Consider the following 21615-nt stretch of genomic DNA (forward strand, 5'->3'; position numbering starts at 1 on the left):
TAAGTGATATTAGTTTCCATTAGAATATGAATAGGATTGAACCAAGGGCTGTGTCATAGGTACCTTCCTAATTCATACCTATAATTACGTAGCACAGCCTCAGTATCAGTATCAGTACAAGTTATTTTGTGTTGATATCGCTGTCGCCTGACGTGTTTTGGTAGTTGGGCCCTTTTGTCAAAGGCCTCATAGAGGTTTGTTACTCCTCAGGGTGCTTAGCCAACGTCCCAATTGTTAACGCTCCGTAGCGTAGCGTAGTCATCTCTCTCTATTACTTCGATTCGATATTAGTGCGAAATTGACAGTTGTGTTGCTACGTTACCAGTTGTTAGTGTTTGACGACGCCTTAAAAGTAACAGACTTATAACGATACCAAAACATATATACTAGGATAACATAGCTTACTTATTCCGCTAAATTATAACGTATTTATAAATCGTCGCCGTATTTAAACTTGTATGTATTTTTTGCATGTAATGAATGTTCCCGCCCCAGAAAAATAGGTTTCGCAAAAAAAAACAAAAATAGGATACACAAATACCTACCAAAAATAATAATCTGCTAATTACCTACATAATAAGTAGATATTTCACAATATTGCTGATTAAACCCATTCAACTAATGCGTTTTCACTTTACTTTGTCTTTTATACCTATAGCTTAGGTTAGCCTATTACATACACAACTAAAATGTCCCCAGTCTGTCATATCGCGAGTCGCGTCCAATGCGCGCAGCGACATAGACGCATTGATATGTAATTAAATTATTAATTGCGAAATTAGCGCGGCTCGGCCGCCGCTCGGAAATTGACGGGATGACTGACTCCGAACCGACTCAACCCATCACGAATGAGTTCCTCGCCTTCCTGCAACTAAAAAACAAGCTGGTGCAGGAAGGAGCGATGGATGCTGTGACTGCTGTCCAGATGAGTTCGCGTGCGTCGAGTTTCACCGTGGAAGACATCTGTGCAGCGAAGCAAGTGCTGTGCCAGTCCCTCGGGATCGTCGGCACATATGTACCTCACCGGAGAGGAGATGAAGCCGGGAAGAAGTCCCTTGAGGACATAATGAAAATCCTGAGTGAAAACAAGGATCGGATTCCGGAGTTTGTGGCGACGGGTGCCCCTATCCTTCCGTCGTGTGCTCCGGATAATGTCGACGTTCGCCTCTTGTTTAAGGAAATCGTGGCCCTAAATACAAGATTAGCCGAAGTTATTATGAAGTTTGAAGCTAGCCTAGTCACTATCGCCGAGTTACGTGACGAAATTACATGTTTGCGGAATGCTCCAACTCGGTCGGCGGTTTCAAATTTCAAGAGCGATTATCGACCTGACACTTGTGTCGAGTCGGTTAGTTTACGTGCTGCTGACACTGCAAAATGTGCCGCACGCGCCGCTGCACCGCCCGCGCACCCCCCGCGCGAGCGACCGCCTCCTGTCTCCTCCAAGTCACGTCAGCGTGCTTATGCTGACGTCGCCGGTCAGTCTGTCGCAGCTAACCGGGTCAACGCGCCTTCTAAGGCGTGTAAATCACGGGCTCCCCTTTTAGAGAAGTCCTCCCGCACCAATGTGGATAAGGAGGGATTCACACTGGTGGAAAGGAAGAGAAAGGCACGCAGGTCGCCCCGTAAGACTCTGTGTGGCACTGCGGAGCCGGTTAATTCCGGTCTACGAATTGCAACACCGAGTAAGGCGCTCTACGTGTCTCGACTGCATTACTCCGCCGGAGCCGACGAGGTGGTGGAGTACATCCGCCGGAAGACTGGCTATACGCTGAGGGTGCACCAGCTACAGTCGCGTCACTATGTGCACTTCAGTTCATTTGTGGTGCGCGTGCCGCGGCCGCTGCAGGACACCATCGCTAGCGCGGACTTCTGGCCGAAGGGTGTGGTGTTTCGGCGGTTCCGGGGCAACTTGCCGAATTCTACACCAAGCCAGACGACGCAACGGAGCCACGCTGTTATGTCGTCGCCCAAATCTTAAATACTTAAATTTTTGTGTTTTCTCGTAGGGCATTGTATCTTTGTATTTTTATTTGTTTTGTAGTTCGCAGTGCCTTGGTAGTAATACTGTAATGCTGTGTAACTAATTTGAATAATAAAAAAAAATAAAAAAATATCCATCCTACTTTCACTCGCCTGATGAAAAAGGATGGTATGACTTGACTGAAACAGTGCAGCCGTTGCCAAAAGACCGAAAAGATTCGATTGACAGCGTCGTCGCGTCGGCATAAAACAACTTTACTGCTAGCTCGTGACCTTATTACCTATTGCGGGCTCTGCCTTTTTTTCCTATAGCGGTTTTGATTACCTATGTAAGGTAAAAGGAGGGCTGAAGCTTTGTACCTAATAAAATAAACACCCAAGCAACATTAATACATTTATTTATTTATCCATTTAACAAGAATACGAGGAAATCAACTGGTCGTATTAAGCATGATATGTGAACCATATTACACTTAATACGACCATAAATGGTATAGCAAATAGGTATGAATCAACAATACACTGTATAACAAGTACTCCGTTGCTGGTGGCTGCTAGACTAGATGGCAAGTGGTCGCTCCCGCCTTGTGCTTCCCCTATATGACGTTGGGTTTGACAGCTCCGGATGTACGTCACGCGCAATGTTGTCAGGATCGTCGTCGTGGTGTTGCCAAAATGTCGCGGCGAATACACTAACGTTAATACAATTACATGATTTACGTTTATTTAGATCGATTAGATCACCGGAAAAAGAATGACACTTCCAGCAATCCTTTCTATAAAATTATAATTGGGGCCCGGAATTTTGGGTGCAGATTGTAGGGAGAGAACAATACTATTTGTCGATGTTATCGACAATACGATAGTTTTTTTATTACTTTCTTTATTAAATAATACCTAAATCGATGTATATGAAACTATCCCATACGTACTCTGATCAACAAAAAAAAACAATTATCGGAATGTTTAATCCGTTTAAATTGCTTTATTGAAATTAGAATGTATTATTACGAAAGCCTTTATATTTTATGTATAACTTGAGAAAAGATGACTCATCCCTGTTCTTTTATTTAAATACAGCAACAGTTGTGATAATATCTATTACATGCGTTACTCTCCTCTACAATCTGTCAATTGCCGCACGCACAATTCTGGGCCCCAATTACCTGTAATGTATGTTGCAGGACTTATTTACTTATCAAAAAAACCAAGAATGATATAGGATTTTTATTGAAAAAAAAATTAACATCTGCTAATTTACACTATAACATGGGAGAATTACAGATTTTCCTAAGTAACTATGTTTCGAAGGAAACTGCAATGTTTTCCACTAATTCTGTATAGTATGATATTTTTATGTAAATAATTCTACACTATGAGCATAGTATTATTGTGTTACGGAAGGTAAGGAAACCATTATAGTTGTCTTCTAATCTAAATGTGCGTCTGTTTTGAGATTGAGGGTATTTGACAGCCCATACTAATCAAGGTACCACAAGATAATTAAGCTTGAGGTAGACCCGTGATACCGCGCGTTTGTGTAGGTACCTACCTACCTACTCATAGATATATGAATATAAGGAGATCGGACATGCCGGCCGATTTGTATTGGGTTCGCCTGTCGTAAGTTCTTTACCCCCCACACAAGTCATTCGCCCATCACGCTCAAATATGCAAAATGCAATGCAAATAAATTGTTTTATTAGAAACTAGCGACCCGCCCCGGCTTTGCACGGGTGCAATGCTGATGTATTATAGATATAAACCTTCCTCTTGAATCACTCTATCTATTAGAAAAAAACCGCATCAAAATCCGTTGCGTAGTTTTAAAGATCTAAGCAATACATAGGGACAAACATACAACAGGAAGCGACTTTCTTTTATACTATGTACTCGTAGTGATAAATAGTATTTATAGTATTAACATGTGAAAAGTGACTCCATTGGAGTGAAAATGAATCAAGTCATTACGATGTTTGCAGGTACCTATTGCACAAATCGACATTTTGGATAAAAACGGAATATTCTCTGTGTGTTAGCATTCGTGCACACTCGGTAACAACTGAGGGTGAACTAGCGGCAGTGTATGCTCATTGAGCTAACAACTGCGACGCGGCCACCGGCGGCTTGCCCTCTCTCTAGTATTCTATGCTCTGAGTACCTACTCGACGTCTGCTGAGAGCTACCCTTCTGGCGACTGCTGTTGATGAGGAGGTACCTATACAATTCTGGGACCCTATAAGCCTCTTAAACAAATCGACCAAAATTTAAAGAAAAGGATAGTATTTTGCATTTCTCCGATACCCTACACTTTTTAGTGGAATTCGAAAGAGGCGGAAAACTTCGAAAGGAGGATCGACTGTATGTTTTTTCGTGAAAGAATCCTAGCTTGCATTGTTTTTTACAAACATTATCATTTCAAAAATGAAAAGTGAGGGCATCGTCAAAATTTTTATGTCTTTGAAATACGCTACGCAGCTGTCGGGTGTTTTGATTCCACACATTGCTCTAATGCACCTCTTTTGTGCCTTAAAAATTAACTCTCTATTTGTGGAATTTCCCCAAAAGATAATACCATACCGCAACTTTGAAGCTACAAGACCATGATATGCTACTAAAACTGCGTGAGGACTTTCGTTTTTGGCTGATATATGTATAAAGATCGATCTCCATAATTTTACAAAGAGAAGGTAAGGTTGTTTTATGATGGCTCTTTATTATACAATGGACTTATTTAGCTCTCAGCTGAGCGCAGTGTAAATAAATACATACATCTTTTTCAAAACTTCTTTAAGTAGGTACCGAACCGAAGTTTACGATCTACTTGTGATACAAAGACGGACTATGGACGTACTTACATCGACAATGCGCCGTACGCCGCTTCGCGCGCGCTTTCCAAGTTTACGCTGCACAAAGGACAGCCCTATGCCTAGACCGTAAGAGATAAAGGAGTCTAATATGTTTTTAAATGTAACCCAACTAAATCTGGGACGTATTTTTTAACTTTTTGGATATCGCTTTTTGTTTTCGAAATATAGACGATTCAATAAGAAAAAAACCCGAAATAAAAGCGCAAGTTTTTGACATTTCGGCAATTTAAAAAAAAAGTGACTCAAAAAAAAAAATTATTCACCATCTTGTAGCCCCCGGCAATATGCATCTTTTAAGACCTCAACCATTCATGTGTGGCCTAAAACTCACAACACCAGAGCGATGTCACACTTTGAGCGAAATTGGGGGCCTATAAAGAAGCGATAAAAAAAATAATTCTCAATGTTAAAAACCTTTTGTCCGTTAACTTTATGTAATTCTGGATACCGGTATCATATCACAGAGAACCAATGAACGAGAACAGCGCACGTTCCGTCGTTGTAGCAATATTAAAAAATGCCCGGTGATGGCCTTTGTTCCGCAGCGCCTGTCTTAGCGACTGATGTAATGATATTGAGACACTATTTACACAAATACCGATTCTACACTTCTCTCTATCAATCCCCCCAACAAACCGACAGAAGGACATAAAGCTGCACGCAACGATTAATTCGTCGTATTCGTCGTTCATATTTCATGAAGTAGCGCCCGCATAAATAAGCCTCGTAAAATCTTAACGCCTGCTTTAATATTCCGATTGCTTACCATAACGTCGCCTTACGTCGTACCTGACCAACGTTAAATAAACAACTATCAGTTTCTTTCAAAAAAAGGTTATCAATCAATCATTAACAATTATAGTACATACTTAATTAGGTATATAGTAATCAGATACAGATGCAATGTCTATAAAAAATAATAATCTAATACCCCAACATATTTCAAACGAAAAAAACTCACAACTTTTATAAAAAAAACTAAAGGCCTACTTATTACAGTTATGCCCATATTCCTTGCAGGATTTCTTCCAAGACCAACCTTAGCCTCGATTGTGTATGAAAAATGTTAAGATTGTATTCCTTTTGTAGTTATAAGCCAATATTCAATTATTCACCACTGCCTACTGGGTAAGAATAATTATAATGTAAACTGCTACACCCTAGTAGGGTCCATGTTTGTACTTAATTAGACTTTTAACATCTTTGTAAAATACCATGGTTGCATTGAATAAATGATATGATATGATACATACAAACACAAGCTCATTGCAACGTAATTGTTACTAAACTTAGAGATATAGTTCTCTAACAGTAAAAAAATAGTTTAAGAAACAAAAAGGAAAATCTTAAAGGCCGGCAACTCACTTACAACCCCTCTGGTGTTGCGGGTGTCTATGGGCGGCGGTGATCGCTTACCATCAGGTGATCCGTCTGCTCGTTTGCCTCCTATATCATAAACAACCGGCCAAGTGCGAGTCGGTCTCGCACACCGAGGGTTCCGTACAATTTAGTATTTGTTGTTATAGCGGCAACAGAAACACATCATCTGTGAAAATTTCAACTGTCTAGCTATCACGGTTCATGACATACAGCCTGGTGACAGACGGACAGACGGACAGCGGAGTCTTAGTAATAGGGTCCCGTTTTTACTCTTTGGGTACGGAACCCTAAAAAAGGTCTCAAAACATTGGCATTATTATCATGTAAAGACAGTAAAGACACCAAGTGTCAATTAAGTCTACATAATTATGCAATAAAGAAAAACTATCGAGATATTTACACAAAGTAATTTGTTATTGTCACTTTTACTAATAAACTGTGATACAATGTATTAAGCTAACATCTACATTCAAGATGATGATGATAATAAAAACTAAATAACTTTGTATTGAAAATGTATGTATTACTCTTATTCACTTACCTATACACAAAAAAAGCTTTTATAAAAAAAGATAAACCGACTTCAAAAAGGATGAAATAAAATATTATCCTTTTTAGGGTTCCGTGTTTAAGTATATGCGTTACCAACTGATATGTTTGAAGTCGGTGCCAAGCCAAATTTTAAACCATATATTCATAGGGATTTTGGTGCAATTCGATAAAGATGCGGCTATATAAGTATGTACATTGGATTACCTAATGCAGCGTACTACGTAGGCGAACAACACGCGAATGCGAAGCGGCGCGGCACGGCGCCTTAATTAATCCTTTGATACCTATATAGAAGTGTCCTACGTGGGCGATCTCGTTGCGAACGCGAACGAATTGGGCCGGCCGCGCCGTACCGCGTCGCTTCGCTTCGTGTTCGCCTATGTAAGACGCAGCGTTACACGACGACAATAAACGAACTTCCTGTACACCTCAGAACAGAACACACGGTTGAACCTTCTTGGCGCAGTTCGTACCATACTTGTCGGCACGTTAGTGTAAATCTAATACGTTTTGTCGTCGTATTTTTTTAAAGAGCATTTCTTACTAATTCTTAAACAGTCATTTATTTATTTTATTGATAAGAATGTTTACATGACATTACAGTTGAACCAATGCGTCACGAAACTTAAAACTAACAGCAATAATAATACATAAAACAGCAACAATTATAACAACAATAATATCACATAACATAACGTCATAGCACGCAAGTGTGGTATTGGGACTGAGTTATTTTCTGTCGCTTATCCAGAGGACTACATTTAAAAATATAAAACAATTCAAGGAACCTTCATGCAAAATTTCAGCTAAAGCGGTTCAGTTGTTTAGCCATGAAAAGGTAGCAAAGAGGCAGACATAATTGTTTTCACGTGTATAACATTTGTACAGTTGTAATGGGATTTATAGACATAAAGCTGATTATTTTTGACTGGTATTGTTACTACTTGGAGTACTTGGCTTGGCACCGACTTCAAACATATCAGTTGGTAACGCATATACTTAAACACGGAACCCTAAAAAGGATAATATTTTATTTCATCCTTTTTGAAGTCGGTTTATCTTTTTTTATAAAAGCTTTTATTTTTCCATTTTTAGTTTTAAGACATTGTTAAGAGCGTGACGCATGAATGAAAAACATAATCATGTTTATCTGTAAATTCGTAAACTTTATTAAATAATCAGAATTTTCCTCGAGTCCGTCTTGGGAAATCATTCCTGTCAGTAAATCCATTCTCCGCCCCGCCACTGACCCAACCCCTCAAACCCCCCGATCACTCAACCTCACAGCACATCAACCCCTGATCACTGAACCCCTCGACCCTAAACCACGAACCCTTCAACCGCCATTCCCCGACCCCTAACCCCAGACCCCTTAACTCCTAACCCTAACCCCCAATCCCTTAACTCCCAACCCCTCAGTCTCCGACCCATCAACTCACCTCCCCTCAACCCCCAACCTCAAACCCCCCAAACACTAATACCCTCTACCTTCACCTCTCAGTCTCTTTGGTTGTTTCCAACACTACCTACATTAAAAATCATAATACACATACGAGGGAAGTTATCAGTAGCCTTACCACGAGTTTGACATTGATATATTCGCTATCGTGTGCGTAACTTACTGTTTATGCATCTCGCTCGTACTGGCGTATTAGTGTACAAAGTAAGTTACGAAGAATATTTAGTGCCAAACTCGTGGTTAGGCTACAGTTGCACTACATCAAATTGGTGGTATTGGTGAGGAAATGCTTGAGTTACTTTAGAAAACACCGAAATTACCATACACGTGCCTTTAAAAATTGAGGAGTTCCCTCAATTCCTCACGGATTCCATCATCAGATCAAAACCAAAAATACTACGAAAACACCTTGGAGAGGTAACTTCTTTCAAACAGAAAAAGAATAACTCAAATCGGATCATGGGTGCCGGAGTAATCGCTGAAATCATTATCATCAAAACAATCATCATCATCAGCTCCACTTCATCAAATTGGTGGATTTCTAGAAAAAATGATCAAGTTGCTTAAGAAAACGACCAAATTACCATACATGTGCCTTTAAAAATTGAGGAGTTCCCTCAATTCCTCATGGATCCCATCATCAGAACAGCACCAGATTAATGTGGAACCACCTTGGTGGTAGTTCCTTTCAAACAAAAAAAGAATTGTTCAAGTCGGACCACGGGTCTCGGAGTAATCGCTGAACATCCTACATTAAAAAAAATCATCATCACTATCTTCAAAACAATCATCATCATCAGGTCCACTTCATCAAATTGGTCGTTTTCGAGAGAAAATGCTCAAGTTGCTTATGAAAACACCCAAATCACCATACATGTGCCTTTAAAAATTGAGGAGTTCCCTCAATTCCTCAGGGATCCCATCATCAGATCAGAACTAGATTAATATGGGACCAACTTGGAAGTAGCTCCTTTCGAACAAAAAAAGAATTACTCAAATCGGACCACGGGTCTCGGAATAATCGGTGAACATACATAAAAAAAAAAAAAAAATAGCCACAACCGAAAACAGAACCTCCTCCTTCTATGAAATTGAAGTCGGTTAAAAAGTGAAGTTGATTGATACCATAAAGTGGAGGCCAGTGAACCATTGTACTAGGCAGAAAAATGTACTCAACTTACTCAAAATCAGTGTCACTGCTGATTCGATTGAGGCGAATGTTTAGTAAGTAATGAGAATGACACCTCACCACCGTTCGGCGATGGCACGACGGGCTCATCACTGTCAATAAACAGTTTACTGCTACTTTAGTTTTAAATTTTACTGCTCATTAGTAAACTGGCATAATAAAAACCGGCCAAGTGCGAGTCGGACTCGCGTTGCAAGGGTTCCGTATATTACACAATTTAAACAATGTATTTTTTTTGTGAAACGTGAGTGAAATGTCTTTAAAAAACCCGTAGGGGTCGGATCAAAAACTAAGTAATTAAGTCAGAGTCACGCTTGACTGCAATTTCTAATAGGTTTTTCTGTAATCTATAGGTAAAGATCTATTTCGTTATTTTTTTTCAAAATTTTAGACCCCAGTAGTTTCGGAGATAAAGGGGGGAAAATAGTCATTTTTTGCCTATTTTCTTGAATAACTTCTAAATTGTTTATCCTAAAATTATAAAAAAAATATATTTGAGATTCTCACAATGAGCTCTTTTTAATATATAACACGATATAGTTTGAAAACTTTTTTTAATTTTCTCATTTACCCCCCAAAAGTGGCCCCCATGTTTAAAATTCATTTGTTTGCGTTACATGTCCGTCTTTGGGTCACAAACTTACATATGTATACCAAATTTCAACTTAATTGGTCCAGTAGTTTCGGAGAAAATAGGCTGTGACAGACGGACAGACAGACAGACGCACGAGTGATCCTATAAGGGTTCCGTTTTTTCCTTTTGAGGTACGGAACCCTAAAAGTCATTGTTCGTTATTTTTTTGACAGCGATTTTCAGCATCTCGAACTCTGTAAAGTGTAGACGCACTTCATGGTTTTTTATGAGCCTCGAATAGCTAATTTTATTCTATTAGCAACTCAGCTGATTGACTGGTATTGTTGTCGCATCTACGGTTTGTGTCGAATCTACGTCTCAAGCAATCGTGTATCTAACCAATTCACCGCGTCTATAAAACGACAGTAAAGTCGTACTTACACTTTGCTTTTTCGCAAATACATGGGCAAGAATGCGCGTGCTTACTGAACTTTAATAATGCCTTTTGTTTTTTGTTTATTTATATGCAAGCATACCTAATACTAGATCCCACTGAGGAGTCTGAGGACTCAGGAAACTTACATTTTTGAAAGCTATATGCTAATGTGGATGTGGCTAATATTCAGGTAAAAAGGAATTTACTGTGTTTCTTTACACTGAAAAATTTTTTTTAAAGGTATTTGTTTTTAAACATGGACACGCTTATATTTTGTGGTGATATAAAAAATGATGTAAAGCGGGAGCGGCGCTAGAAACCAGGGCGAATAATTATGCTGTTGCTGATACGTAGGTTTTAGTTGGTTTAGGCGTAACCGTGCGAATCTGCAAGTCAAGGTAACCTAAGTAAATTAAACAAAACTTACTTACTAACTAGGTGCTTAATGTTTGTAAATATTTATCCTCCTAAGTCCCAGAAGCTTTGGCTCTGTTTCTGAATTTGCAACATTATCTTATTTAGTAAAAGTTAAGATTAAATTTCGGAAAAAAGGCCTTTGGGACTCAGGAGGTTTACTTTTACGCAACCGAAGGTTTGTGATTATGACAGTCGATAGGTATATTTATGTTTGGGGCGTGGTTGCCATCTTCTATAGGAATATTAGGTACATATATACCTACATATCATGTAAATACGTATGTTCTGATCCTGACTGACTCATCAACGCAGAGCCGAAACTACACACTAGGTAATTTCACATTAAGTTATTTACATTTAGTTAAGTGTAATTTCTATGAAAGCTATTTTACAGAATTCAACCCCGAAGACCCCTTATAAAGACGAGATGAAAGTTTATATGCGGTACAAGTTTTATTTTAAGCTAGGAACTTTAAACTTTGTAGAATGACTAGAAAGACACAATGTTAGAATACAAGAAATATATTTTCAGTGTTTTTTAAAATGCATGTCAGAGACCAAGCATTATAACGATTTGTACGTAATCATAAATCAGAGTAAACTAGTTTCATGCAATCTCTATGTCATTGGTAAATATGTACTGTAATAAATAAGTACAAGTTTCCCAGATGCACCCTCACTGCCCAATCACCGTAATGAGCCGTCTGCTTCGTTTAAATATAATGCGAAGTGACAAGGAAACGCAATTACCGACGTGCTACAAGCTCGTGAATGCACTAAGTGCAATAATATAGCTCTTTGAAAACCTAAATGCCATTACCTATTCGGAACACTTGTTTAACCAAATATGTTATTTAAGTAAAGTGCATGAATGCTTTTGAAAATTTATATAGTTAAGTAAGTTGTTATTAGAAAAGAGGTTGCACATTATATATATATGTATTTCCTACACTTGCCTGTACTAATCATAACAGTTCATGCAGACAGATAGAATTACATCATCTTCGTCTTGTCGTTGGCAATTCTTATATCGTCTATGTAAACCAATGTAAACTCTGGAAAACCTGCTAACACATCCTGCGGGTGATCGCAGATATCTCATGGTCAATGTTTTGTTTTAATTGGGGTATTGTCATCAGTTTATTAAGGTACACTCGACTCTTTAGTCATCCTCACAGAAAAAAACGGAAGGTGTAAGGTCTGGGCTTAAGTTGAAAATGAGCAAGGAAATATAACGTACGGGGTATGTTCATTAAATTTAAAATGAGCACCGAATACGAATACCTTTTTATTATTCGTAAAACGCTGACATTCAACGAATACGAGTATTCGCGTTCGTTAAATTAAGTTGCGTTGAATTATTCTTAGACAGGTATACATATCATGAATCCGTCAACATAAATGGTTCAAGAGACAGAGTAAAAACGATAACTGACTTCACTCTAACTACGATACAGCAGCTAAAATACTCTTAACTAAATCAAGCGACAAAAACGTCATTTCATTACTCTCCTTTATGGTCCAGTCCCATTAGAACATTAACTGTACCAAAAAATGACAAATGAAAGTCGTAAATTTCCAAGATCTCTCTTTTTAAAACGTCATAACGCAGTGCTACGGTAACCAACTATGGACTTCAATGAATAAAGCACATAGTTGGTTACTGCAGTTTCGGATAGTAAATAAGACAATTCCGGAATATACCCTATACCAGAATTTCGCTCGTACGCAAGAGGGAGCAAGACAATCGTTAATTTAATAGAAGACACAATATAATTTCCTCGGCAGGTAAAAGTATTAGCCCCTAAACAATATTAGGTACGTGAGCGGCATCATTTACAAATAGACTTTACGAGCATTGTTTCGTTCGGGGCGCAGGACAAACAAGTGAACAGAAGATAATACTTAAGTACACCACTTTTAGGTTTAATATATAGGTATTTGTATCTTTGCAATGATTATTTTACATAAAAAAGAAAAAGTGCCACGAAATGGTCTCACCTTAGCATGTTGCTGGCGACTTTCAGCGCTGATCTTCCGGTGAGACCATCCGGTGAAACAATCACGACAGGTAACAAGAAAAACAACAAAATTAATATCATCATCATCATATATTTAAGAGTAAGTCTCTTGTCGGTGGAGCAATTTCCATGTTTCGCGGTCCTCTGCCTTCTCTTTGACAGCCTGATACGACACGACGTTGAGATTTTCCTTTATTTGATGCATGTACGCTCTCCTCATTCTTCCCTCCTTCCTCTTTGCTTCAACTTTCCCTTCTATGATGTTTTTGATAAATTCGTCGTGTCGTATCATGTGCCCAAGCATCTTTCCTCTTCTATTATCTGTAGTTCTTAACAAACTCCTCTTTTCTCCTACTATACGTAAAACCTCTTCGTTTAATATATAACATACAAAAGACAAAGACAGAGATAAGTTAAAAATACATATTACAATAAACGGTATTATTACGTACAGCTGTTATATCCGGCCGAATTCAACTTGGCCGTACATTATGCCTAAGATTATAACTAGCGCCATGCGGCAGATACGCAAACCAAACTAAAATGACAGCTGCTAAGATAGGTCGATTTTATTAGAACTTCTCTTTGATTAGAAAGGACACAAAAATATGTGACGCGCACTTATTGCGCTACAAATAAGATCATGTCAAATATTTATGCGGCCTTTTTGTCATTAATTCATAGTTTATTTTTCAATTATAGCATATAAAATTTGATTGGCTCTCCTTCCAAAACAGTTTGTGAGTCAAAAGGACAAACTGCAAAAGGAAATTCCATCATCATTATTTGCCGTATAATTAAGTGTACACCACGGACTAATATTAGTGTAACTAAAGTTAGACCAAGAAAAGTCTGCAATGACTTTGATAGCACACGCAGTGCAAGTGTGTTTTTAAATGTCAAACTTCTATGAAATTATGACAAAATCTCCCACCCTAAATAAGGGTAGCGGGCGGCGGAGATGGAGGGTTTCCGTCACTCCAAGCTTATCCCCTCGAGCGGGAAGCGCGTGGAAGCTCGGCAAAACGCGTTTCTGCTAGGTCATCCCGGGGGGGAAGTGTGATTTCTCCCCCCTTTATTGTACTAATCATTACTAGGCAGCTGCTCGTGGGTCCGCGGAGAATACGCAAGTGGACCCGTGTTCCCACCCTAAAGCCAGCGAAGCGGCCAACGTCAGTTTTTAGCAGGTATTACGGGCAACATACACCCGTCGAGTCCTGCATAACCCGGGCTCCCTCCGGGTATGCGTAAAGCATTTTCTGACGAAAAAAAAAAAAGGTTAGAACTGCGACCCTTACAGAACCGAATTGCTATTAGAAAAGTGGGTCAGGTTAGGTTAGAATTGCAACCCTTAAAGAACCTAAATGCTAATAGAAAAGGGTTAGGTTGGGTTAGGTAATTATATACTCACGTGATTACCCACCATTATAACCTGCGAAAAAAGGCCTCACAACCATTATTATAAGCAAGTTTATTGTCTTCAAAATTATGTAATGGTATACCATCTGGACTTTGAATATTATGACTAACAAATTTCATGAATAACAATAATGATGACCTGCAAAAATCGGAACTGCAATTTATATTGTTTAAGTTTATGACTATAATATTATTGACAATATTATTCAATGCAACAATACGACTAATAAAAAATATGATGGAAAACGTTATGGACTAAAAAAACCGGAAATTTATGGGAACCAATAGAGACCCTATTAGGCTAATCCCTATAAATAGCGGTGATCTTTTTGTTGCAATGCAACCTAATTATATCCTTACTGTTTTTCGTTGTTTTGTGACACAAATATCTCCGTTCAGTTCCAACGAGATTAAGGGACTGAGTCCTGTAACGATAACATATGTCTGTGTGTACAGGTACTTCTAAATCGGTTATTCATGATCGAATAAACGATTATATGTTAAGAAAGTGGAGTAGTTCGGTTTAGTAGGATTTTTAATAGGATTTAAGCTATCTTCTCTTGTTGTTTATCTGCTTGTTGTTTATCTGCTTTTTGGTAACTTGACCCTGCCATGCCATGGTCACGTCATATTTAGACATTAAAGTTACATCCTTCCCTCACGAAGATACCTAGTTATCACCAAGTTAGTAATTACACCTTTGCCATAAACCTAAAATGCTTTTATTATGTTTATCTACACACATATCATAAACCCTCTATGATGCCTTCAAAATCCGTAAATAATGGCCAACATTAAGATAAATTGTTTTGTTACAGCAAATTTTTTATCTGTGAAAATGTTATTATTGCTAAATAATAACATCGATTTCGATAATATTATTTCATTCAAATTTCGAACATCTCTGAAAAACAAAAAAAAATTGATTTGACCTCTATTCTAATATCAGTCGAGATGACGTTTTATTCGAAATGAAATGTCAATTGCATGCAATTTTGACAAATCACGCTTGTTAGTTGGTATCGAGCGATATGGCAATCGACCCCCACTCTACTTTGTTTGTCTCTGAATTAAAAGGCGTGACATGCGTGAAAAAAGTTTTTTTTGCCGCCATTTGACGTGCAGTTTATCTTTTAATTAGTTTATAAGTAAAAAAATAATTTGTTTTGTTATTTTAACTTAGCAAAAGTTTCGTGTAAAATGTGCGATAAAGATATTTCGGAGACGCCACCTCATATCCGCGAATTCCGCCAGAGAGCAACTATGCCCCAATGTCGGCTGTAATATGAGGTTAGTGAATATATCATAGAAAGTTTATAATATGTGTGTAGATAAAGCAGTGTATGTAACTGTACATAATTAGGCATTCATAAACCCACACTCGAGTTTTAATGCTTTTCATTATGTAGCAGTCACATAAACTACTAACAACATTACAAAGCTAAACTGCAAAAACGTAAATAACGCCACCTACAATAATGTCGTAGGAGTAGGACGCCCTCAAACTAGATGGAGCGATGACCTTTGCAACGCGACTGGCAAGAGCTGGACCAGAGTTGCCGCAAATCGTGCTCAATGGCGTGCAATAGGAGAGGCTTATGTCCAGCAGTGGACAAGAGTAGGGCGATGATGATGATGATGACAATAATGACGACTTGACGAGGCACGCGGCGTTGTATAAAAGGGGTAAATAAGTACTACCACAGTCTATAAAATAATACAGTCATTCGACGAAGCCGTCTAGACAGGGCAATCGTGCGAGGTGCGAGGACCGGTGGGTGAACCGCGCGCACCCGAGCTGCATACTTTCGCCATTGTTAGTAGCTCGGTACACGTCAAAGTCGTCGGTTCACTGTGTACTTTTTACACTGTGATACTGCTATCGAGGATAATAATACTCTAGATAAATTTGCTACTGTCTGGCAGTTAAGAGTACGTCAAAAACTATTGTCTATTCAGAAAAGTTAATTGAAATAAACTAAACGCCAGCGTGGACAAATAGCTCATTCTTTTATCGCTTAATACTATACTAACACATCGTAGCTATACGACTAACCCGTTATTACTTCAATATTTCTAATAGCGCCCCATCCAATCTCGCTCGATGCCACTATCGCTATCGAGTCACACTTTGCAGCTCGGCTCACGAATTTCAGAACAAGTTTTATCCAACAACAAAGGGTCTAGTAATTGGTCTAATACATTGAGGTATTTTTTTCTTAAAATATTCCCAATTTCGTTATTATGAAAAATTTCTGGCCTGTGTTTTTAGTATGGGTCCTTTTTACCACTTGGTAAAAACGGTCTATATACAAAATGCACTAGCACGCGTCATTTCATTTTACTTCTTGGCGCCACATTTATTTCCGGGGTACAATAGATAGCAGGTTTATTAGAAACATTTCAATTTCATGGGAATTAGGTAAAATCGATTGTCATCTTTCGAAAAATCATGCATGTACATTTACGTAAGAAATTGGTTTCCACAAGACTAATACTCAATATACTCATACAGTAGTGTGGTTAAAAGAAATAAAAAAACTGCCCAAGAGCATGTTGGGCCATGCTCAGTGTAGGGTTCCGTAGTTACCCTTCCGTCACAATAGGCTAAACGAGCTATTAGTATATAAGATTGTTAACAAAGGGATGAAATAAAATGATGCTTGGTGCCTTTCACCCGAGTTAAACACTACTTTTCATATCGAATACGAGGAAACCAAAAAGACAAGGCAAATTTGCATACTAATCGGTAATTATAGACAAGTAATAGAAGAATGGCCATGATTTATTCCTTAGGACCAAAGAGATTAAGTAGACATAGAGTGCTCACTCCATACATCAGTTTTGTTACCAAAAAGGCTATTATTTTCGTTAGTCGACATCTAGCGTCAAGTAGCGGAATTATCAGTACTGCTATTCGACAAAAAATGTCGCGACGAACGGAAAGTCTAAATGCTCAACGATTTTTAGCTAATATTATAACCGGATTAACCGGAACTCTATTTTCAACTCTTTCTGCTTATAACATTAGTTCTAAATTGTTGAGTAGTACACTTTTCGTCAGTCGCGACACAAGTGACATGTATTCGTTTTGAATAAACTATCCAACGACACCCCACACTGCAGGGTTGAAGCGAAAAAAAAATGACACCCCAACTTTACGTGTGGTGGTGCTCTAAAAATTTTTTTTTTATTACATTTTATTGTACGACTCGGATTAATCGATTTATATGGATATGCCAAATTGCAGCTTTCTAGCACTAACAATCACGGAGCAAAGCCTTGGACAGACAGACAGACGGACGGACATGGCGAAACTATAAGGGTTAACTAGTTGACTACGGAACCCTAAAAAGTAAATTTTTCCCAATGAGTTTTGATAAGGCATTTCACTACCCGAATAAGTTTATTTAAAAGTAGATTGTTTTTTTTTTACCTTAATAATAATCAAGTTTATGTGTAAGAAAGTATCAATTGTTTTAATGGACATTGAATATATATTTACTTACTTGATATTTTATCTGAAGAAATGTTCTTTTCTCCTTTGGTGTCAAGTTGCATCGTCCGCGTCGCACGATGCAATATAGTTAGTGTGATGTTCGGACTCCTATGTCGGTCTGTGTTGAGCCGTAATACCGATTGTGATATCAGCTGCGATATGGTTTCTATAGGTATATATTATTTGTCACCTTTCAGTAAAATTAGATGTCTGTGAAACTTATAAAAAAGGTATAAAAAGTAAAGAGATTATATGTAATTTAAAATGAAAATTTCGTTTGGTAAAAGAAGTATACTTAGATATGGTAGTGTATTTATTTATTAAAACCCGAAAAATGTTGTAGTATTCTGTCCTCCGCCTAATGATTACAAAATGCCTCGAGAATCTTCAATGTTCTAGCTAGAAGACATTAAATATTGGATTTACATTATAGTTATTTGCGTATTAAAAAGCCCTCCTGCTATTTATAATTTTAATTAAAACATAATTTCCGCCCGCCTGCTATTTATAATTTTGGATTTGACTGACCCAAGTTTTGGTCACAAAATTGCATTTAAAGGTACAAAATAGGTAAGTGAAGCATTTTGTGCTTTAAGTAAAAGATTTAAAATATTAAAACTAGGTGCAATTAAAAAAGAATATGCCTAAACTGCTTTTTAGTGTTCCGTGCAAAACTTTGTTTTGACAAACGGAACACTTATGGGATCACTTCGGTCTTGCAAATCAGTTAAATGCGTTTTTCTCAGAGACCATTTGACGTAGATACCTAAAATTTGAAACAGTTGTAGCAATTACCACCACTAATATTGTAAATTAGTCAAAATCGCTTATTTCTTATTTTAGGGGGAAGTTTAGGGGGTTGAGAGGGGTAACCAGATTTTTTATTTCATTTGCAAGAATCGTGTGGGGTACCATTAGAAAGCTTGCAAAAAATTGAGTCGATGGACTGATTTTGACTTCATTTTAGACTGCAGTAGTTTCGATAAAAAATGCATTTAAAGTTGCAAGTTTTCATACAAAAATATTCGCCTCTGTCCTGGGGATTTTCGCAAAAACTATAGCTAACAGGCAGCTAACCAGACAATAACCCACTAAAACGAGCATGAAGACGGCGGGAAAATTATCAGGATAACGTAACCTTTACTAGTTTTTTGACTGCAGCCTGATCTTAGGTTACTTAGGGAATCAGTACTTGGTAATTCTGTACTTTACAATGGTTAAATGGTTAAATGGTTAAAAAAACAACCTTATTGGAATAGAAATAAGTTTAAATTTGGAACCGGATTTTTCACATACTTAAGTCATTTAGTTAATTTGTTTGTGGAATTTATATGTGCATAGTTACTAAATCGTAGATAGCTAGATAAATTAATTTAATATTTATTTAATAGTGTTGATAATGATTTCTAATTTTGACTACGACTGACAGTTCAGTATCTGATTAGTCAAATTACTGTCGAGTTAAGTAAACCTGAATAAGGGCTGTGTGATGAACAGATATCTCAGAACAGGAACCCAATACATATTACAAATTAATGGTCATTTATACAATATAGTACAACACAGTTTCATGGCAATAATGTATGTGCTACTAAAAAAAGGCGTTTTCCCTAGTTAAAACTAATTTTATTAAAACCCATTTTCACGAGTAAAACTAGTTTTCCAAAACGCATTTTCAATAGTTGTAGCTCCGATTTTTCAAAACTAGTTGTCGCAAAAGTACATTGGTGAAAACAAGGTAGATTTCACTAATTATTTCAAATTGATTGCAGTTAAAACTGTAGGTATTCTGCCAGAGTTAAAGGATAGGTGCGACGATGAGCAAAGCGCGATCCTTCTATGTATGTTAGGCTAACCGTGACCAAACAGCGCGATTTCGAGAGAATGGCGAGAAATTAAATGTCCCAAAATTTAATAGGTACTGAAACAGGATTTAATAGAATGCACTTACTTTTATCATTTTGGCCTGGCAAACTCAAATCAATATACCTACCTAAATGTCTCAAGTTTTAAATCCTAGATAAAATGTATTTTTTCTTATTGCTACTTTCATATACCTCTTATTAAAATTTTCGGTAAAGGGGTATTTGTAAGAAACGAACCTAGGTGACAAAAAATGTTTTTCCATTTTGAGTCGCGTCCAGTCTATAAGTTTCAAATACCTACAACAATTGCGACTATGTCAATAATTGTCATAGGTTATCATAACTTGAGGTTTTAAACCTACTTACTGTTTTTGACGTATTTAGTTTTTCACGTACGAAGTTGTCATGTTTTTTTTTTATACTACGTCGGTGGCAAACAAGCATACGGCCCGCCTGATGTTAAGCAGTCTCCGTAGCCTATGTACGCCTGCAACTCCTGAGGAGTTACATGCGCGTTGCCGACCCTAACACTCCTCTCCCTCGAGCTCTGGCAACCTTACTCCCCGGCAGGAACACAACACTATTAGTAGGGTCTAGTGTTATTTGGCTGCGGTTTTCTGTAAGGTGGAGGTACCTCCCCAGTTGGGCTCTGCTCTAGATCTGGAATGACATCCGCTGTCCTGTGCCCTACCACACAAAGCGAGATGTCATACCCGGGTCCATTAACCTTGGACTTTTGGCGTACAAGTATTACATTGTAATTTAAGGTATAATTTAAGGTTATAAGTGTTATAACAGTGCCAAAAATTGTAATGCAGCGAGGGAGGGAGAATGAGGTGGACTCTGTGGTGGCTCCGTCGCTGCGGGAAGCGCAGCCCCGCCGCCCTGGCGTAAGAAAGTGCGGCACCAACGCTCGCCTCCGCAGCTTCTCCTTTTTGGTCGCCTTCGGCGACCAGCCTCAGCCGCTTCGGCTCGCTCGGTGCCTGCACTTTCTTACGGCGGGCGGAGGCTGCCCTCCCTCCGCGCCTCCGGGGTTTTATATACACTCTAGGGGTAGGGACCACAAAGACCACGTGGGGTCGGGGTTGACAAATTCGGTTTCATGACAAATTTGAACTTTAAAACAGAAAATATGCTCGGTTCGGGATAGTTGAGTGCTCCGATTCGATTTTTGGTATGTATGGTGTACAAAAGTAGCCACAAAATATTTTATGAAATCAAAAAAATAAGGCCGCCGTGCGTTTAGTTTCACGTAGGTAATATATTCAATAAAATAAAATAAAATAAAACTTATTTTCGGCGGCTAAAATTGCTTTAAATAATTTAAAAACAACCCAAAAAAGCCACCCACAGCGACAGTTATTATCCTCAAATATGGCGACTTATTCCAACCCCTTTGTTTTATTAGGTGTAGTGATTAAAGGAGTGAACGGCAGTGGGAAATCATAATCATAGATAGATGTGTAATCATAAGTGATAGTAGATAGATTACCTACGCACGGGACACTTGCTACCGCAGTTATGACTGCGGGCTTAGCCAATTTTTTAACCGACTTCAATTTCATAGAAGGAGGAGGTTCTGTATTCGGTTGTGGCTATTTTTTTTTTCTTTTTTTTGTTCACCGATTATTCCGAGACCCGTGGTCCGATTTGAGTAATTCTTTTTTTGTTCGAAAGGAGCTACTTCCAAGTTGGTCCCATATTAATCTGGTTCTGATCTGATGATGGGATCCCTGAGGAATTGAGGGAACTCCTCAATTTTTAAAGGCACATGTATGGTGATTTGGGTGTTTTCATTAGCAACTTGAGCATTTTCTCTCGAAAACGACCAATTTGATGAAGTGGACCTGATGATGATGATTGTTTTGAAGATAGTGATGATTTATGTTTTATTTGTACTTTTGTGCATATGGCAGCGACCAGGAAAGCGCTGTTATATTATGGAGGTTGT

At 38.2% G+C, this 21615-nt stretch overlaps 1 protein-coding gene across 1 annotated transcript; it reads left to right on the forward strand.

Annotated features, from left to right (window-relative positions):
• The first annotated feature begins 814 nt into the window (after positions 1-814).
• Positions 815-20770, forward strand: LOC134741767 (uncharacterized). The gene is made up of 2 exons (XM_063674660.1): positions 815-1825; positions 20483-20770. Exons 1-2 carry the CDS (start codon positions 815-817, stop codon positions 20768-20770), a joined length of 1299 nt encoding a protein of 432 aa, XP_063530730.1.
• Positions 20771-21615: the final 845 nt, after the last annotated feature.

Source organism: Cydia strobilella, chromosome 5 (genome assembly GCF_947568885.1).
Source record: "Cydia strobilella chromosome 5, ilCydStro3.1, whole genome shotgun sequence".
NCBI classification, from domain to species: Eukaryota; Metazoa; Arthropoda; class Insecta; order Lepidoptera; family Tortricidae; genus Cydia; species Cydia strobilella.